Here is a 20,561-nt window from a genome sequence, read left to right on the forward strand (position 1 = left end):
TGTCCTCCACAAACACAATACCACCTGTCACCCAAGTGATGCTTTCATATGGGGACAATTTCATCCTAGATTTTCTGTTTTTCCTCCACCACAGACATCCCAGTGTTTCTCAGTCTCTCCATTGTTGTGGAATTTGCATGACCCCACCCACTGCATCTCCCTTAACTCTTTCCAATTCTTTTCTATTGCACCCAGCAAACACAGAGGAATTGATCAGCAACTGGACATACTGGAAAGATATGGGGAGAATTCACAATGATTTATAGGAGTTGTAGGTCCTGGGATGTATAGTTCACCTGCAATCATTGAGCACTCTGAACTCCACCAACAATGGACTTGGAACTAACTTGACACACAGAGTCCCCATGACCAACAAAAAAAATACTGGATGGGATGTATAGTATACTGGTGGGTTTTGAGGGGAATTGGCCTGGCCATTTTGGAATTGTAGGTACTGGGATGTACCTATAGTTCACCTGCAATCTATGAGCACTCTGAACTCAAACACAAAATACTGGAGGTCTTGGGTGTGTGTGTGTGTGTGTGTGTGTGTGTGTGTGTGTGTGATACACGTTGATTTGGAGGAGTTGTAGTTCACCGACATCCAAAGAGCACTGTGAGCCCAAACACCGATGGATCTGGACCAAACTTGGGACACAGATCCGGTATGTTGAAATTTGATTACTGGAGGAGTTGGTGGGGGGCTGACATTCCTTTCTGGGAGTTGTAGTTCACTCACAACCAGAGAAACTGTCACCTCCAACGATGATGAATCTGGACCAAACTTGGCACACCTGGCCAACTGAACCTACCGGAGGGGTTTGAGGGTACTGACTCTCCATCGTGGGAGTTGTAGTTTACCCTATTGCCAGAGCGCACACTGAACCCCACTGATGATGCATCGAGATCAAACTTGGCCAACATAAAAAACTTTAAGTTCGCATGGAGTTTTTCAGGGTTAACGTGGCATTATGTGAGTTATAGTTCACCTACAACCTTATGCAGTTTGTACAATTGAAAAATTGGGCAATGTTGGGTAACCAAGCTAGTCCATAATAAGGGCTTAACATTTGTCCTAGTCTCCAAGATGTTGTCTTCAAATATATGAGAAATAGGGAGAAACATCTCAGGAGAAAGTATGGAAAGTATGCTTTCTCCTTAGCCCTGGGCCCATGCTTTGAAAAACCTGCCATTTCCATCCAAATTGTCCCCAAAGCCATGGAGGGAAAGGGAATATATAGCCCTATCCCCGAAATAGGAGTACTACCTACTTCTGCTGTGATATGGTGTTGCTTTCTTAAGGAAGGCCACCTTGTTCTTCTCACATAACACTCGCCCACACAGAAAAGGTACAGCCTCCTTTGGAAGCTTCCAGCCCCAAATAGACGAAGCCTGGCCGAAAGTGCCCTGCATGGATTCTCCCAATTAACACCGAGAATCCCCTGTGTGTTTGTTGTGTGTTGCTTTAGGTCAGGCATGGGCCAACTTGGGCCCTCCAGGTGTTTTGGACTTCAACTCCCACTATTCCTAACAGGCCCTTTCCATTTCCCCTTCAGCCTTGTCTCGAAGGTGGCACCTTTTAAGAGATTGGAAAGAAAGAGGAAGGAGTGAAGGAAAGAGGGAGGGAAAGAAAGAAAGACAGAGGAAGGAAGGAAGGGAGGGAGGGAGGAAAGGATGGAGAGAGTGTAGGAAGGAGGGAAGGAAAGATAGAAAGACAGACAATGGAAGGAAGGTGAGAGAGAAGGAAGGCGGGAGAGAAGGAAGGAAGGAAAGGGAAGGAAAGAAAGGGAGAGGAAGGGAAGAGGGAAGGAAGGAGGGAGGGAAGGAAGGGATGGAGAGAGGGTAGGAAGGGGGGAAAGAAAGATAGAAAGACAAAGGAAGGAAGGCGAGAGGGAAGGAAGGAGGGGAAAAAAGGGAAGGAAAGAAAGAGAGAGAAAGGAATGTGGGAGTGAAGTAAGGAAAGAAATAGGAAGAAAGGAAAGAGGGAAGATAGAAAGGAAGGAGGTAGGAAAGAGGGAAGGAGGAAGAAGGAATGGAAGGAAGGAAAGAAAGAAAGGTGAAGGAAGGTGAGAGAGAAGGAAGGAAGGAAGGAAGGAAGGAAGGAAGGAAGGAAGGAGAAGGGGAAAGGAAAGGGAGGGAGAAGACAGGAAAGAGGGAGGGATGAAGGAGGGAAAAAGGAAGAAAGGAAAGAAAGGGAAGGAAGGAAGGAAGAGGGAGGGAGGAAGGAGGAGAGAGGGAGGGAGGGAAGGGGAAAAGGAAGGAAGGAGGGAAGGAAGGAAAGAAGGAAAGAAAGTGAAAGAGTGAAGAGAGGGAAGGAAGGAGGGAAGAAAAGAAAGAAAAAGGAAGGTGAGAGGGAAGGAAGGAGTGAAGGATAGAAGGAAAGAGTGGGAGAGAGGAAGGAGAGAGGGAAGAAAAGGACGAAAGAGAAGGGAAAAAGAAAGAGGGAAGGAAGGGGAAAGGAAGGAGGGAGGAAAGGAAGGAAGGAAGGAAGGAAGGAAGGAAGGAAGGAAGGAAGGAAGGAAGGAAAGAAAGAAAGAAAGAAAGAAGGGGAGAGAGAAGGAAGGAGACCCTCCCAGGGCTGGCCCACACTCCAAGCCTGTGGGGGTGTGGAGGGATACCCCCCTCCCAAGGCCTTTTGAAGTGAGGGCTGAGCTCCCTTTCCCTCCCTCCCATCCGCCCTCCCCGCAAAAAGCCTCCCTCCCACCCTCTCCGAGGAGCCCCAGGAAGGAAGAGGAGGACAAGCCCGCTTTGGGTTGGGAAGTTGAGGCGCTGGGAAGCAGGGCTCCTCCTCCTCCTCCTCCTCCTCCTCCTCCTCCTCCTCCTCCTCCGCGGCCTCTCTGGGGCGGGAAGGGGAACGGCGCTCGGCACGCGCTCAGAGGCACCAGGGCACGGGGAGGGAGGGGCTGAAGCGCGGCGGGGTGGGCGTGGCTTCCTCGACGAGAGCGCGCCGCGCTTTGGCTCCGCCCCCTCCTCAGCCTCAGTCAGTCGAGGCCAGTCTCCGGCAGAAACTTTCGCGGGGGTGCTTCGCCTCGCCACGCGGAGGAGAAGCGGAGAGGAAGCAGAGGGGATTCCAGGGAGGGGCGGGCGGGGGCTGGGCCATGCGGGGCTCCCCCCGGAAGGCGGAGGCCACGGCGGGATGCAGAGCCAGGACCCGGAGCATCGGAAGCAGCCCCCGAAGCAGCAGCAGCAGCAGCAGCAGCCGCCGCGCCAGCAAGACCCCGAGGCCGGGCTCCATCGTCGGGGGGCGTCCGGCTGACAGGATGCGGCGGGGGCCGGGCAGGAGGCATGGCCCCCCCGGCGGCGGCGTCGTCGTCGTCCTCGGGCCCGGCTCCCGCGGGGTCTGCCCCGGCTCCTCCGGGCGGCCCTAAGGCTCCCCCTCCCCGCCGCGGGAGGCGCCTCCTCTGCATGTGCAGCCTCTCCCTCTGCCTCACCTACGCCGCCTACAGCCTCATGGGGGGCCCCCCTCTGGCCCGCGCCCCGCCGCAGGAGGCCCCGCCCGCCACGCCCAGGAGGCCACGCCCCCCGGAGGACCCCACCACAGCCCCGCGCCCCTCCTTACCCCCCTCCTCCTCCCCCTCCCCCTCCTCCTCTCCGGAGGCCCCGCCCCCTCCCCTCTCCGGGACCCCCAGCCCTTCCTTTCCCCCTTCCCCTTCCTCGGAGCCCGGCGAGCAGCGCCTCCCGCAAGCCGTGATCGTGGGGGTCAAGAAGGGCGGGACACGCGCCCTCCTCGAGGCCCTCCGCGCCCACCCCGCCGTCCGCGCCGTCGGCACCGAGCCCCACTTCTTCGACCGGAACTACCACAAGGGCCTCCAGTGGTACAGGTCAGGAATGGGGAGGAAGGAGGGCCGGGAGGGGGTTCTCGCTGACCGTACTCCATTGCTGTATACTGGGGAGAGTGCGGGTGAGCTCCCTCTGTCAGCTCCAGCTCCCCATGCGGGGACATGAGAGAAGCCTCCCACATCTGGGCGTCCCCTGGGTAACGTCCTTGCAGACGGCCAATTCTCTCACACCAGAAGCAACTTGCAATTTCTCAAGTCGCTCCTGACACGGGGGAAAATAAATAAGAAAGCAGCAGCTCAGAGTGGCAGCCCAGGTCGCAGGTTCGAATTCGGAGAGTCGGGTGAGCTCCCGCTGTTAGTCCCAGCTTCTGCCAACCCAGCAGTTCGAAAACATGCAAATGTGACTAGATCAATAGGTAGATCAATAGGTACCGCTCTGGTGCTCCATGAAGTCATGCCAGTGGCCACATGACCTTGGAGGCGTCTACGAACAACTCCGGCTCTTTGGCTTAGAAATAGAGATGAGCACCACCCCCCAGAGTCAGACACGACTGGACTTAATGTCAGGGGAAAACCTACCTCTACCTGCCTCTCCAAAGGGTCATCAGGGAGACTCCTCTCTCTCCGAAGCGGAGTGTTTTGGAGGGCTGGAGTGGACTGCGAAGGACCACTGGCTGGGTTTCAAAGCTTCAGACCTTAAGAGGGCCTTCGGTACATGTAAGTCAGGAAGTGAGACCGAAGACTTGTTCACACTGGAGTGTCTATCCACATGGAACCTTGTGGCTGCATCCTGCTGAATTCTGGGGTTTGTTATTTAGTGCAGCCCAGGATTCCTCTGGCTGAGCAGTTCGAAGGCCCCTTCTTATACTACAAATCCCAGGAGTCTGCAAGAAGCCACCACAGGATTTCAAGTAGATACTCTAGCGCAGGCATGGGCAAAGTTTGGCCCTGCAGGTGTTTTGGACTGCAACTCCCACCATTCCTAACAGCCTCAGGGTCTTTCCTCCCCCCCCCCCCCCCGTCAGCAGCTTAAGCTTAAAAGGAAAGGGCCTGAGGCTGTTAGGAATGGTGGGAGTTGCAATACTAAAAACCTGGAGGACCAAAGTTTGCTCATGCCTGGGTTAGATGGTCATCTGTTAGGAGGGAGCAGATTGTGTCTTCCAGTCTGCTCCCTCCCAAGGTAATAAAGAGCCAAGAGCAAGGAGATATGTTTTTTTTGGGGGGGGGGGGTCTGTTCACAGGTCAAGAGGGCGATGAGTTTCCTTTAAGGAGGAAATGTCCTTTGGATCTATCCAGGAATTTATTGTCGCTTTCATGGCCAGAATCATTGGGTTGTTGTAGGTTTTTCGGGCTAAATGGCCATGTTCTAGAAGCATTCCCTCATGACGTTTCACCTGCATCTATAGCAGGCATCATCACAACCTCTGAGGATGCCTGCCATAGATGCAGGCGAAACGTCAGGAGAGAATGCTTCTAGAACATGACCATATAGCCTGAAAAACTTACAACAACCTATCCAGGAATTCTGAAGAGCAGAGTCTCCGAAAGAGAAGCCAAGAAGGGATGCCCACTTATGCATGTTGCCCTTCTCTGGGACATGGATGCTAATCCAGTGGTGTCCAACCTGCGACCCTCCAGACATTTGGGACTTCAGCTCCTGACATTCCTGACCATTGGCCAAGCTGCCCAGGGCTGTTGGGAGTCAGAGTCCCAACCACCTGGGGCACCAAAGGTTGGACACCACTGCTCTAATCTCCTTCCCCAAAAATACATGTGATGGGTGGAGTTGTGCAGGGTAGACCCACAGCATCAATTGTGGAGTGCTGAATTGAACTGTAGGTAAATACAGGTGGCCCAATGCATTTGCAAGAGGATTTGTACATGGCAGGGCTATCCAATTCATTCCCATGGCTTCTTATGGTTGGCCTCCAAAGCAGGCATGGGCAAACTTGGGCCCTCCAGGTATTTTGGACTTCAACTCCCACCATTCCTAACAGCCTCAGTCCCTTTCCTTTTCCCCCTCAGCCGCTTAAGGAAAAGGAAAGGATCTGAGGCTGTTAAGAATAATGGGAGTTGAAGTCCAAAACACCTGGAGGGAAGTCCCAAGTTGGACCATGTCTGATCTATATGTTCTTGAAGGCTTTCAGGGCCAGAATCACTGGGTTGCTGAGAGCTTTCTTGCCATGTTCCCAAAGCATTCTCTCCTGACGTTTCTCCCACATCTATGGCAGGCATCCTCAGAGGTTGTGAGGTCTGAAAGAAATGCTAATCAGGGTGGCCAGTGGCAACATTTACACTTGCCTCCAGCAGAAAAGAGTTCTTTCTCCCACCCTATACATTATTCCACAGATATACACACCCCACTTGCCTAGTTTCCCACAGACCTCAGAACCTCTGAGGGTGCCTGCTATAGATGTGAGCAAAACATCAGGAGATAATGCTTCTGGTACAGCCCGGAAAACTCACATCAACTCCAAGTGATCTGTTAGCTGCCTGGGGTCCCTCTCAGGAGGAAGGCGGGATATAACTCAAGATGATGATGATGATGATGACAATCATAATAATGATAATAATAATAATAGTACTCGATTCCGCAGCTCAGAAAATGGGATCCTGCCCCTGCTCCTCCCTCTCTTTCTTCCTGCCATCCTTCCTCCTTTTCTCTTTCTCCCTTTCCTTCCTTTCTCTTCTTTTCTCTCTTCCTCTGGGTCACTTCTGTCTTCCAATGGGCCAGTCCCGAAAGCCTCCTCCCTTTCTCTTCTATCGGGAGACAGGACCCTCCCTTCATTCCTTTCGGAGAGCCCTTTCCTCCTCCCCTTCCTTCTTTTCCTCCTGGTCTGGGCAGCCCTTCCCTCGCTTTCTCTTTCTCCTTCCTTCCTACCATTCTTCCTTTCTCTCTCCCTCCTTCGCTTCCCCTTCTCTCTTCCCCTTCCCTTCCCTCTGCCTTTCCTTTTTTCTTTTTGACTCTCTTTCCTGTTTCCTTTCTCTTCTTCTCTTCCTCCCTTTTTCGCTCGCTCTTCTTTTCTTCCCTCCTTTCCCCCTTTCTCTGGCCCTTCTCTCTTCTCTTTCTCTCCCTCCTTCTGTTCTACTTCCTTGCCTTCTCTCTCATTCATTTTCCCTTCCTCTCTCTTCTTATACATAGTGTTATTTTAAAGCTGTTTTTGTAATTGTGATAGATGATATTTTAACGAGTGTATATGTTTTTATGGTTGGAAACCGGGCTGAGTCCCTCAATGAGGTCGAGAAACTTGGTATAGAAATCTTTTAAATAAATAAATTCTTCCCTCCCTACTTCCTTCCTCTCTCCTTCCTTCTCTTCCCTCCCCCCTCCTTCCTTTTCCTCCCTCCCTCCCTGCCTCCCTCCCTTCTTCGTCTTTCTCTTCCCTGCTCTATTTTCTCTCTTTTCCCAACTTCCTTTCTGCTCCCTTCCCTTCTCTCTCCCCTTATCTCCCTCCTCCCTTCCTTTTCCTTCCTGCTTTCTCTTCCTTTCTCTTTTTCTCTTTTATCTCTTTTCTCTTTCTTTCACTTCTCTTTCTTTCCACTTTCCTTTCTCTCTCTTCTCTTCCTTCCTCCCTTTCTCTCCCCCTTCTCTTCTTCCCTCTTTTCTTTGTGGCTTTTGGGGATGGGAAGACAAGCCACCTTAACACAACATGGGTCCAGGGACTTGGAGCTTCTCCAGTTCTAGAACTGTGGGATTCCTCTGGGAAGCAGGGGCCTCCGCTTCTGGATCCACCCTGGCTTCTCCAAAGTATTGCCTCTCTTTTGAAGAGGAGTTTCAGCATTAACTTTAGGGTTTCCCTCAAACCCTGGAGTGGATCCACTGCCCCTTTGACCTGGGGAGGAATGTGGAGGAGGCAGAAGGGTGCAAGGATTGCAAAGGCAGGCCTGTGTTTCCTTATGTGGGAATTCCTTGGTCTCTGCGGGGCGGCAGAAGAGCCCCGCCTGAATGGCCAAACAGAGAAGCCCTGAAAGGATTTCAAATGGAGGTGCAGCCGGAACACTGTTGGCTCATTCAGAGCCCTTGAAAAAAAAGGGAAGCCAGCGTAGAGCTGTGTCTCACCACTCACCCATCCCATAATATCCCCCAAGCAGGTTTCCAGGAGACGGAGACTTTTGATTAATAAGTAATTAATTGGGAGGCATCTGTTTGTCTCAGGCAAACTTGCCACACGTTCTGACCCAGCCGATGTTTTTCCTGATGGAAAAGCCAGCCGTGGTTGCCTTGCAAAGCTCCAGGGGGAGGGAGGCCTCACGGGACAGTGACCAGTGGCTGTCTCTCCTGCAGTCCAGGCCTCAGACCCGCCCAATGAAGAAAAAACCCATTTAGGCCAGGGGTTGAGGTTTCAGGCAGAGGGGTGCAAGGGGCATCCTGGGCCCAATCCGCCTTTTCGTGGACATTCCTCTGTTGCTGAGAGCCATTTGGAGCCTCCTCTGCTTCAGTCCTGGCTCTGAGCAGAGACCTACAGATCCCAGAGCTTGTGCCGCCCACTCCTTGCCCATGGACATCACAGGGCTCCTACCTTTCCCTCCATCGTTCCTCCTCCCTTTCTCTCTGGAGTACAATGGTTTGAACCAGGCATGGACAAACTTAGGCCCTCCAGGTGTTTTGAACTCCAACTCCCACAATTCCTAACAGCCACAGGCTCCTTCCTTTTCCCTCTCAACTGCTTAAGCCTGAGGCTGTTAGGAATTGTGGGAGTTGAAGTCCAAAACACCTGGAGAGCCCAAGTTTGCCCAAGCCTGGTTTAAACCTTCCTCTTTGAGCTGAGAGAGCTCAATGGCACCTGCCGAGGTGATGATGGCAGCCCTCTCTCTTTCTAAAGAAGCAAGGCTTGTTTTGGAGTGGAGGTAGTCTTCAGTTTGAGTCAAGGCTCATCTTTTGGCAAACCTGACTCTTGAGTGGAAGAGGAAGGGACTTCGGTGGTCCTCTAGTCTTACCCGCAGTGGCCAGTCCAGGAACCCACAGTTGAAGCATCCATTGCATTGCTCAGTAGCCCTTTGAGGTGTGCCCTATAACATCTTGAGATTTGTAGTTTGTGGAGGGGTACTTAAGCGAGCCTTCTCTGGCAAGGTCTCTATGTAACAAGGAGCCTCAGGATGCTACAAGTGGGATCAAAGCACTCTCCTTGTGCAGAGAGAAGGAGTGCAAAGTCTCCCTCCATTTCTGCCAGTCTCTAGTCTCTTTCTTAGTCCAAGACTCTGCTGCATTGAGCTCAGAGTCACCTTGCACCCCTAAAGTAAGATATCCAATGGAAGGGGTTGTATTGCCTCTTGGCTGGCTGTAAACACATATGCAGAAACTATCGTAAACATGTATCAGAGTCCTTCATGTGTGTGTGTGTGTGGGTGCATGCCCGTGCTTTGTGCCTTGCATACTCAGAATCAGTGATGCCAATGCTGGCAATTGGACTGTTGTTTGTTCTGGCAGTGTTTCTTCTCATCTGATTTTATTAATAAAGGGGAAAAGGGAATGGCAGGAATTGCTCTGCGTTGCCCCTGGGGTGAGCACATGAATTAACCAAGGATCCTGGCACTGGATGCGTGTGTAGGAGGAAACGTTAACCTGTTCGGTAGTAAAATAATAAATAGGCCACTGGCTCAGCTGCCTACGCCTTTTCTGGATGGCTTGAAGTCCAAACCGTTCCGACTGAAAATCTAGAAAGCAAAGCATTGGGACCAAATGCTTCCTCCATCCTTTCATGGCTAGCAGGCAGAATCTCTTTCTCTCCTGCATTGAAACAGAGTTCCAAAACCAAGGCTAGCCAAAAGCTATTCCTCTGCCTGGGAAGACAAAAGCCGGCTCCCTTTGGAGCCGAGAAAGGCCCACTTTTCAAAACTGAACAGGCCCAGCCAAGCTTTGGGATGCTACCTTTCAAAAGGAATCCATTATGTCACTTGCCACAAAGCATCTGTTTCTCCCCTCACCAAATAATTAACAAATGTGAATGTCACTTGTTACCTTTTTATTATTTTCGCAGTCATTAGAAGGAAGAATGACAACTTGCATTTGGTGAGAACGTGGCATAAAACTTGGGAGAAACTCAAAATTCCTCTAATAACAAAGAATGATAAAAGCAATGAGGAAATTGCAGCTTTTACACACACAAGATAAAATGGTTCCCATGTATTACATTATTTTTTGGAACGTACCAGGGTTGGGCTACAGCCTTGCTTAGGCAAATAGACTAAAAACATTACCAATGCCATTTGTCACAGGCTCCTTCCAAACTCTGCCCTGTTCCCCTCAGCATTTCGTGTTGAGGAATCATCTGGAAATGAACCTCCATCTTGGTTGCTGAAACATTGCCGCTGCTTCATGCCTGCTTTGTGTGCAGATAACGTGTGATTCATTGGTTTGCCAAATAATTTCCTTTGGATATAGCCATGTAATAGCATAGGAGGGCCATGGCTCAGATGGAAAAACCAATCCCATTTGCGATTGCAGATTTTCAAAGCCTGGTCCAAACAGTCTCAAGTCTCTTCTGATGCTGAAGTGTTTGGATTGGGCAATGCTCGGCCCTTCCTTTCAATTTGGGGGAGACCCTTGAATGATTCAGGGAACTGGGGAGGTAAGCGTTCCCTTCTGATGATCGTGACTCTTCCAGAGCCTTGTCCACCCTCCTTATTTTGGTGTGTTCCTCCTCTGCGCTGAACAACGGTATCACCTGTCTCTCAAAAGGCTATTGATTTCCTTGGCTCTGGCTGACAGTTCTCTGTGACTGAAACCAAGTGGTGTTCAGGGGTGCTTTGCACATCATGGGCCTCTTGTGATGAGCCGATCCCTGGCTGCGGAAGGAGGCAATTAGGCAGGGAAACTTCTGGGCCTTGGCTATTGTTTTCTGGTGAGAGCTTCTCCTTCTGGGGAGGGTTTGGCACAGGCCTGCTGAAGTGAATCTCTGAATGGGATGTGTATGTGGTTGAAATGTAACCTAACTCTCCAGGAAATCCAGGCCTGGGGTACTCCTGATTGAAGGCGACCATCCAGCCTCTTCCTCAGAACTTCTGGCAAAGGAGGTTGTCCTGCATTATCCAAACTACACAGCATACCCCATAGTGAAGAATTATGTGCACTCCCATCCAAAAAAGTCTAGAGGGACCTATGATTCCTGCTTTAATTTGGGACCATTCTTGGTTCTCCCCCTCTAAACCTTTTCTCTGATAGTGAAGGATGTTCCTCCCTCTTGACCATCTTATAAATACCCAGCCCTGAGGCCAGTGCAAGAGATGGACTCCCTTTTGGGTGTTGGATGGTTTGTTTGTCTGCCCGGCTGCTCTCCATCCATAGAAGCTGTTGACAGATGGCCAAAGAGGACTGGGGTCAAGGCGGGTGGCTCCAGATGGAGACAATGGGTGGCAGCCAGCAGAAAAGGTAAATTCATGCTAGGAGTTATTAGAAAATGGATTGAGAGTAAAACTGTCAGCACCGTTAGGCTTGGACACAAATCTCTGGCGTGGCCACAACTGAAATCCGTCTCAGAGCAGATGCTGCAGAGCGAGGAAAGGGACAGCGAGGAGGGAAGGCTGAAGCATCTCTCTCTCCTTTTTATTTCTAGTCATACTAGTAGCCACTCACTGAAGCCGATTGATGAGAGATCCAGGGCCAGCGGATATTTAGGATTTAGGGGTTCTGACATTGTGGGTTTGTAGATTCAGATGCAGTTTTAAGATCCCTTTGGCCTCAATAGCAGGTGCTTTATAACTCCTTCTTGCTTCATGGGAGCTGTCCAAGGTACGGACCCTCTTCCAAATGGACTGTTAGGCAATTGCACCCCAGAAGGGCTAAAGAGCTGTGGTTTCTTACCCCATTGTTCCAAAATTTGCTGCCTCATGATGTAGAGAAGTTTGGCTTTACAGAGAGACTAAACAAATTCAAACTAGTCACCTTGGCTATTAGCATCCCAATGATTGTAGGGTAAGGATACCTTTCCTTACACATTACAGGGAGACAAAGTGGAGATTGGTGGGCCATTAGCTCCCTTGTTTGGTTTGTGGGCTTCCAAGAGACAACCAAATGCCCATTGTGTGAGAGGAGATTTGGAAGTAGATGGAACTGGCTCAAGCTCTTCTTCTGGGACACTTGCATTAACTCAGTGGAGCCTCCATAGTTTACGGCTCTGAGTAGAACATGGATGGGGTTCAAGAGAAGGATTCTGATTGCAGTTTTGGAAGGCGCTGGGTGGCTATTGTTCTTTAGGAATCTGGGCTGAGGAAGAGCAGATCCTTCAGTGCCATTCCTCCCTTCCACTTCCCTCTCTTCCCTTCCCTTCTCAGGAGAACCCCTGAATCTGTGGGGCTTTGATGGAGGAGCATCGGGCACACAATTTGGAGCCTCCTCCTCCTCCTGTGAAGAAGGGATCGACTCTCCTTTGTGCTCCGTAGCTCCTCCGCACTCCCCTCTCCTTGTTGTCATGGGGACTTCTTTTTTCCCCGAGTTATTATATTGTGCGCTTCAGCAGAAAGCCTTATTGCTTTTAGGGCAGGGGAGGCCCGTGTGGGACGCGTCTTTCCCCCGCGGCTCGCGCCGTGTGCCGGTAATTTCTTTCAAATGATTTTTGCTTGAAGTGCTTTCAATGAATTGAGAAGGGCGTCTGGGCTTGAATGAACCGCGAGACTTTTTCGCACCGAATCAGGAGGCAGGACGTACACTATCAAACTTCCTGGAGCATTCGCTCTGGGTATTATAATTTTGCTGGCACTACATAAATAGGCAGCGGCCCACCATATATTACAATCTCCTTTGAAGCCTGCTTTTCTATCCTCTTTGAGATGCATTACTCAGAGTCCCCAATGACCCCTAAAGCTTCCTTGGCAATTTATTCCACTCTCCAGCCAACATCCAAAGTTTCAACCTTCATCTCGCAGTGCTAATCTTCATGGCTGCTGCAGCTGCTTTGTGATCCATGAACAAGGGCCCCTCCTAGTCATGGACTCTTCCACTTTTTCCTGCCTGCTTCCATCCAGGAAGTACCTCTGGAGATGGTACCAGTGGGTCTCCAGTCCTAGAAAGGCCCTTTCGTCTTACGAAGAAATGCTGCACCATCTCCCTTTTGCACCTCAGCACTATGGGACCCACAATGATCAATGCAGAAGGAACCCCTTACTTCGTATTTTACAGTCATACTCCTCCCCTCATCTCATCAGGTCAGGGATGAAGAGCATGAATCTTGGCAGAGGATCTTAGTGTTAAGAGACCCCAAGAGCCATCTAGTCCATCCTATGCCATGCTGGAAAGACACACCAAAGCATCCCTGACAGATGGCCATCCAGCTTCTGTTTTAAAACTTCCGGAGAAAGAGACTCCATCATGCTTTGAGGCAGCATATTTATTTATTTATTTATTTATTTATTTATTTCAAACATTTCTATCCTGCCCTTCTCAACCCCCGAGGTGGGACTCGGGGCAGCTTACAAATGGCAGCCATTAGATGCCGACAATTACATCAATCACATTACAAAACAAATTGACAATTAGGTGAACAACAGGATTACAAATATACTTTAAAATATTAAAATAAAACATTAAAAATTGAAACATTAAAACAGCGCCAAGCCATAATCACAAATCCAAATCAAAGTCAGACTTCCAGTCTGATGTGTATTCATGATTAATTATCATCGGTCAGTTGCTGTTACTGTTCGGTCAGCTGCCCAAATGCTTGGCCCCAGAGCCATGTTTTGACCTTTTTTCTAAAGGAGAGGAGTGAGGGAGTCACCCTAATTTCACTAGGGAGTGTGCTCCATAGGTGGGGGCCACCACTGAGAAGGCCCTGTCCCATGTCCCCGCCAACTGCGCATGCGAGAGTGGCGGGATCGAGGGCACGGCCTCCCCGATGATTGTAAACTCTGAGGTGGATCGTAGAGGGAGATACGTTCGGACAAGTAAACTGGGCCAGAACCGTATAGGACAAGTTCGGATAACTAAGCTGGGTCGGAAACATATGCCACTGCTGAACAGCTCTGGAGCATGTGAAGTTGCTCATTAGTTGTGCTTTGCAACCTGGTGAGAAACTGAACCAAGGCAGCAGATGAGTCTAGGCATAAGTGTGCATGCACAACCGTCAGCTCATACCTTTGTTTGCAGTGCTCAGTGCATCTCCATGCCAATGGCATCACATACACATCTCCTTTTTCTTCCACAATGAACTCCATACAGGCTTCTGCACCAGACTAAAATGTCCAGCTGTTTCCATTGGAGAACTTCAGCATGCATCAAGTGGCCATAGTCTTCCAACGTGTGTGCATCAATGTGCATGCAGGACCAGAGCACCTCCGTCTCTTTGCCTGGGAGGTTTCCCTGCCGGTCTCCATCTGGGATCTCCTGGAGAGAGTTAAACAGAGAGTTGGTTGGCATGTGATTTCTCCTCCTCTGCCTTTGGAGATTCTGCCTTCAGCAGGAAGCTGCTCCCTGGGGGATGAATGTGGTACGATTATAATAGCCTCTTGGAAGGATGGTCTGCAAAGCATCTTTGCAGGTAGATGGAGGTCCTCAAGGCACCGCCCATCCTGTGCCCCTTTGGGCTTTCTTAGGATTCGAGGCTGGATTGTTTGGTGCAGAAGCCCCTCGGCACCCCCTCCCCTTTTCCCACCGGCTCTTCCCTCTCAGCAGCCTTTTTATTTCCACCCAGCTCTCAGCTTGGCAGCTCTCTTTATTTGTGTGTTTTATCTCAAAAGTAGAAGTGGGAGAAAGAGAAAGAGAGGGGGGGGGGGAAAGGAGGGGGGGAGTGTTTGAAAGGAGGAAAGTGTTTGAAAGCTGGAAGAAGCATGTGCCATGAGGAAGAGAGAAGGGGGTTTCAGAAATGGCTATTTTTGTTCCTCTTCCCCAACGCTTTTCCCTCAGGGATCTGCACTGCTTTGGTAAATCATGTTGGCAGTGGCAGTGGAGGAGTCCCTCCTCTCCTTGTTCCCCGCAGCCAGATTTTAAATCCCTACAAGCGTTTTTTTTTCCTGGGACGGATCATAAACCCCGCGGCCCCTTTACGACTTCAACATTGCCATCGCCAGTCACATTTTATGTAAATGCAAGCATTTACCTCCGCAAACTCTGCCGTGAAGTACGCCGGCTCCCTTAAAGAATTTATTTGGCCACATAAACAGGAGAGCACCGTGCCACGGATTCATGGCTTTGGGGTTCATGAGAGACATGGTCGATTGCTTGAATCCTTTGCTGCCATTTGGGGAATAGGACACATACACATCCACCCCAGTTGGGAAAGCCAAGCACCCTTTCTGAACTGGAAATACTACAATGGACCAAACTGGTGTTCTGAAGGCTGGGCAACTGGGCTCAAACCTAAGCCGTTGAGGTACTGGGATATGCCTCAGGCATCATTCCTGAGCTGGAGGCTGATGATGGGCACTCAGGGCAAGTTATAACTGGGTAAGAGAGACAGTGTGGTGCTGGTATTCCAGGGTTCCATTATTCTATGAAAGGGGCCCCTGGTGGCACAGCAGGTTAAACCGCTGAGCTGCTGAACTTGCTGTCCAAAAGGTTGGTAGTTTGAATCTGGGGAGCTCCTGCATTTAGGCCCAGCCTCTACCAACCTAGCAGTTTGAAAACATGCAAATGTGAGTAGATCAATAGGTACTGCTCCAGTGGGAAGGTAACAACGCTCCATGCAGTCATGCTGGCTCCATGATCTTGGAGGTGTTTATGAACAACGGCAGCTCTTCGGAGATGAGCACCACCCCCCAGAGTCAGGCATGACTAGACTTAATGTCAGGTGAAACCTTTGCCTTTATTATTCTATGATTATATGATCAACAAAGTCCCTGCTTTGTTACAGAAATCTACCAGATGACCTTGGAGTAAGTCTTGCTCTGTCTCAGCCAGAGAGGAATGCAAAGAGGGCAAGAAACTCTTATTTTATGAAGGTAGAATCATGCATAATTTGAGTGTTGGGAAGCCCAGGGCGAAATTCGCACTCAGCTGTAGACCCCTGCTGGGGGACCTTAGCTAGTCCTTCTCCTTTGTCTACAACATAGAATCATGGAGTCGGAGGAGACCTTGGGGAGTCATCCAGTCCAGCCCTTTTCTGCCTTCATGCAGGAAAAGCACAATCAAAGTACCCTGGACAGATGGCCATCCAGCCTCTGCTTAGAAGCCTCCAAAGGAGAAGCCTCTTCCAGATTCTGGAGCACTGGGTTCCATTGGTGAAGTTTTTCCTAATGTTCCTTTCCTGTCATTTGATCCAATCAAACAAAAGCAAGGGTAAATCTGCCAAAAAAAAAAAGCCCTTTAGAGAGGGATGCCATAGGTGGGAAGTTTGTGTCTTTGCCTCTTCAAGTCTGCCATCTTTTGTGCAAAGAAATACCCCAGGACCCCCTTTTCCTGCCCATTGACCCCATCAGCCATTTCCTCCAAGCAGAAGCAGTGCTTTCTGTGTATGTGTTGGTGTGTGATGGCTCCCCCTTTCCCTAGTGGTGCCCACCCCTTGGTGATTGATGAACGAGGGTCTCTGGCCTGGGCATCGATCCGCCTCCCTCTCTGCATGCAGAGTCAGCTCTCTCCCCTCCTGGTTAATTCCCATCCATTTATTTGGACTAAATGGATCCTCCGCTTGCTCTTCCTCTGGATGCCTTGAACTCCCCTAAGCCACTCACTGGAGATGTCATTGCACACCTTGAGGAAAGGGGCCTGGAAAGTGGAAGTCTTCTGCTTTAAGGAGGTAGAAAGTGGGCAGTTACTTTGGGAATGGTTTGACCTGCATTCCATGTTTTGGCTCCTCTATGGACTTGTGAATTGGTCTCTCCATGGCAAGCAATGGCCACTTCCTGGCTGGGCACCAAGGGAGCGTAGACTGGTGCCAAGCTTCCTTCCGGCTCCTTTGCAGAGCCGGAAGGAAGCTTGCCACCAGTCTACACTGGTGACCTTCCCAGTGACCAACAAATATGAGGCACTAAAAGATGGACTCTATTAGCAACCAAAGAAGCTGCTGAGGCTTCAGAGGCTTCTCCTTTTGCTGGTGGAAAGGGGGCCCGTGGTCACGATCTGCACGCCAAGAGTTCAGGAAGAGCCAAGGTCCCTTACTCAGCTCAAAATCCTCCAGAAATCAAAGCGCCGGGGAGAAAAGTGCTTGAAGCCATAACTTCATTGGCAGAGCAACACCTCCGGTCACCGCACCGAATAGGATCCGCCGCGTCAGGGCTAATTCCTATGCAAAAAGGGTTTTTATCTCTCTAAATGGTATTCTGCATCATTACTCATTGCAGGGAGGTGAGGGCTGGCTGTGTTTAACGGGCTGAACTTTGCAACCTGAAGCTGGGAACTGGCGGTGCCGCCTGGGGCCCGATGCTGCGCAGCTCCGAGTGGTGCGGACGACGTCGGAACACATGTTGGGTGGGGCCCCCATTAGGAGCTTTGCCGCACAGGATGCCCTCCTCCCCACTTCCCAATATGCCTCCATCTGTGGGGAAGACACCAAGGGATTCAAAGGCAGCCTTAGCTGCTGAGAATGGACTTAGTGTATGACTACAGCTTCGATCCAATGGCTGCTTCCAACTAGAGCCAACACAGTTTATTTATTTATTGTGTCAGAAGCGAATTGGGAATATAGTTATAATGCATAAAAGAATCCACAAATAAAGTTAACAATTAGCATTATACTAAATTTTCTTTGAATAGAAGCTGGCCACTTGAAATGCTTCTGGTGTCGCTGTGAGAAGTTCCTCCATTCTGCATGTGGTAGGGCTCAAACTGCATTGTAGTAAGTGGTCTGTGGTTTGCTCTTCTCCACACTCACGTGTCATGGACTCCACTTTGTATTCCCATTTCTTAAGGTTAGGTGTGCATCTCGTGATGCCAGGGCGCAGTCTGTTCAGTGCCTTCCAAGTCACCCAGTGCCCAGGAGGGAGTCTCTCACTCGGTATCAACCATGGACTGAAGTTCCGGGTCTTAACCTGCCACTTTTGGACTCTCACTTGCTGAGGTGTTCTCTGTAGATCTTATGAAGCTATTTCTTGATTTAAGACATTGGCTTGCTGGTTGATATCTGAACAGAGGATGAGCCAGAGATGTCAATGCCTTGGTCTTTTCATTACAGGCTGCTACTTCCCAACAGATGTCAGATTGTGCAATGTCAGCAGACCCAAGGATTCCATAAGTGTTCCCCATCAAGCAGCTGGTTTGTATATGCCTGCCCAAGCCCACGACTGGCCATTGGCTCTGGGCCCCCTTCTCTCATGCGTCTTGTGGTTTGGTTTGGTTTTCCATGAAAGTCTGGGTCAAAGCTATTTAGAGAGGGAGCTCCCTGTGCATTCAGTGTGGTTCATAAAACAAGAGAACAGAAAACAGCCAAGAGGAAAGGTGGCCAAAGCTGGGTGAGTTGACTCTAAACAGCTGGTTCATGGATTTGTGGTGAAACTGCTCTCAGTTTTAGTCTGAACTTCTCAGGGTGTTGAATTGTTTTCAGAATGCAATTTGCCGGGTTCAGTAGCTCAGTGAGAGTCTAGACCAGGGATTCTCAAACATTTTCAGCAACTGAGCCCTTTTTGAAGCAAAAGTTTCTCATGGAGCCCCAAGAAATGTTCATATTGTGGTGGTGAGTTTGGTGGTGGGTTCAGTTGGGGGGAGGGTGTCCCTCATCATCATAATCCTCGTTATCATCCTCCTTGGCGGGATCAGTGGCACAGGGAGGGCATCTCTCATCGTCCTCCTCAGTGGCGGGGGGCTTGGGGATGGGTTGGACAGTGCTGTGGGTTTGCCAGTGTGGGGGGAGGGGTCCCTTATCGTTCTTCTAGGCAATGGCGGCTTCAGTGGTGGCAGGTCCCTTGTCATCCTCCACCTCTGCGGCAGTGATGGCAATGGCCCCTTGGGCTCCAAGTGTTGCTTTATGTGGAGGTCATGTGGTTGCCAGGATCACGTGGCCAGCATGCTGCAATTGTTACTTCATGAGAGCCCCTGCGTTGTTAAATTCTAGCCCCAGAAGACTACATCAGGAAGGGAAAGAAGGGAAGTGACGGGCTAGGGGAGACAGAAAATGGCTGGAAAGTGGTGGGGTGCCTGTGGAGCCCCTGAGCACCTCTTGAGGAGCCCCAATGGCTCCACGGAGCACAGTTTGAGAAATGCTGGACTAGACTAACCCCTTTGGACAACCCCTTTGCTCTCCAAGGTGACAATCCGATTCTGGAGGAAGGGCAGGTGGGAGAGCTCCTGTACAGTTCTGACTATGACCCAAAGCAGGCTCACTGATGTCATGGGCATCAAAGCCTCAATTCTTCAAGGTTGTGGGATGAAGCCCTTGTATGAAATTCAGAAGGCCAAGAAAGGCCAAAGGCAGGGGAGCCAGTGTGGGAGATTCAAGGGGTCCTGTGACATGCATGCCAAAGGAGTGTGGGATGAGGGTCGAAGGCAAAGTGGGGTTGGCCAGGCCTCTTGTGGTCTGTGCTCGCTGTGAGCATCCCTCTGTTCATGCCCTGCTCCCATCTGTTTCTCCTTTTCTCTCTCTCTGATGGCCGCAAAGCACACCGATTCCTCTTTGTTAACATGCGGAAGACCCCTTGCGTTTTTATCGCCTGACTCCTCGGCATTTAATGAATAACCTTGGTGTTACATTAATGCAAGTTTGTGTGTTGTAATTAATATTTGTGTTGCCACTGGAAATGGAGGGTCATAAATGGCAGCGAGTCGAGGAAGCGGAGGGCCGGCTTAATTGGCTGTGTGCAGCTCAGAAAGGAAGGAGCCAGCCATTAAATGTGCAGCTGCTGAGAGGGAAAAAGGAGGGGGCCCCAGAGGCTATGATACCACCAATAGGGGATAAGGGTGGCATCCCCTAAAACCCAGAAGAGGTGCCTTGGGGGTGGGGGGGGGGGGGAGAGATCAAGGGCGTTGCAAGGCAAGGAAGACCAAGGCCAGGATGGCAATATGGGAAAGGAGAATGGAGGCAGCATGGTTTTCTTTCCTGCACCCCATCCAGGGAACATACTGCTCTTTCTGAGCCATCCAGAGGCCTTCTTTTGGGGCACCATCAGAGCTTTTGTCAGGACAAACAAGCAAGATGTGTGTGGAGCAATGTGAAAGACATTCCTTTCATTCCCCAACACAAACACAGAGTCTCTATTCAGTTGTGTAGCTGCTGTGTAGCTTGCACCAATGACAAGATTTGGTCTAGATCCCAATGAGGTATGTGGGGAATTGCCCAATCTGGCTTGGAGTGGTCCATGGTCTTCCTGATCCCAAGTCTCCCATTCATTACTATGAGGAGTTCAGAAATGGCTGGACTGGGATTTTTTATTTTTCTGCGTCAGGAGCAACTTGAGAAACTGCAAGTTGCTTCTGGTGTGAGAGAATTGGCCATCTGCAAGGACGTTGCCCAGGGACGCCCAGATGTTTTCATGTTTTACCACCCTTGTGGGAGGCTTCTGTTATGTCCCTGCGTGGGGAGCTGGAGCTGACAGAGGGAGCTCATCCATGCTCTCCCCGGATTCGAACCTTCAACCAGTTTGTCTTCAGTCCTGCTGGCACAAGTGTTTAACCCATTGTGCCACCTGGATGACTTGTGCAGAAGACTAGCAGTCCTTCCAAACACTTGTGCCGCGTTCGTTTGGGCCTTTAAATACATTGTTTTGGCTTTGAACTCCTACAAAATATAAGTGACCAAAGCAGGAGGGCCTGAGTTGGTTCATTTTGGCTTCCAGGAAGGGTTTCTGCTTGGTTTTCCCTTTTTGTTCCAATCCACCAATAGCCTCTGGTCACCAAAAGGCTTGCAAACCTAAGACTGCAGGCTTGCCTGAATCAATCCATCTGTAATTTAGTCTTCCAAGCACTATCATTTTTCCCAATCAATC

The 20,561-nt window shown here is 50.3% G+C and overlaps 1 protein-coding gene across 1 annotated transcript in view; it reads left to right on the top strand.

Annotated features, from left to right (window-relative positions):
- Positions 1-2,908: 2,908 nt before the first annotated feature.
- The window catches only part of HS3ST4 (heparan sulfate-glucosamine 3-sulfotransferase 4), a 68,556-nt gene continuing 50,903 nt past the window's right edge, over positions 2,909-20,561 (top strand). The window contains exon 1 of the mRNA XM_060786429.2: positions 2,909-3,821. Coding sequence (XP_060642412.2) covers positions 3,286-3,821 — 536 coding nt within the window. The 5' untranslated portion in view covers positions 2,909-3,285. The remainder of the gene's footprint in view (positions 3,822-20,561) is intronic.

The sequence above is a fragment of the Anolis sagrei genome, chromosome X, assembly GCF_037176765.1.
Source record: "Anolis sagrei isolate rAnoSag1 chromosome X, rAnoSag1.mat, whole genome shotgun sequence".
NCBI lineage: Eukaryota > Metazoa > Chordata > Lepidosauria > Squamata > Dactyloidae > Anolis > Anolis sagrei.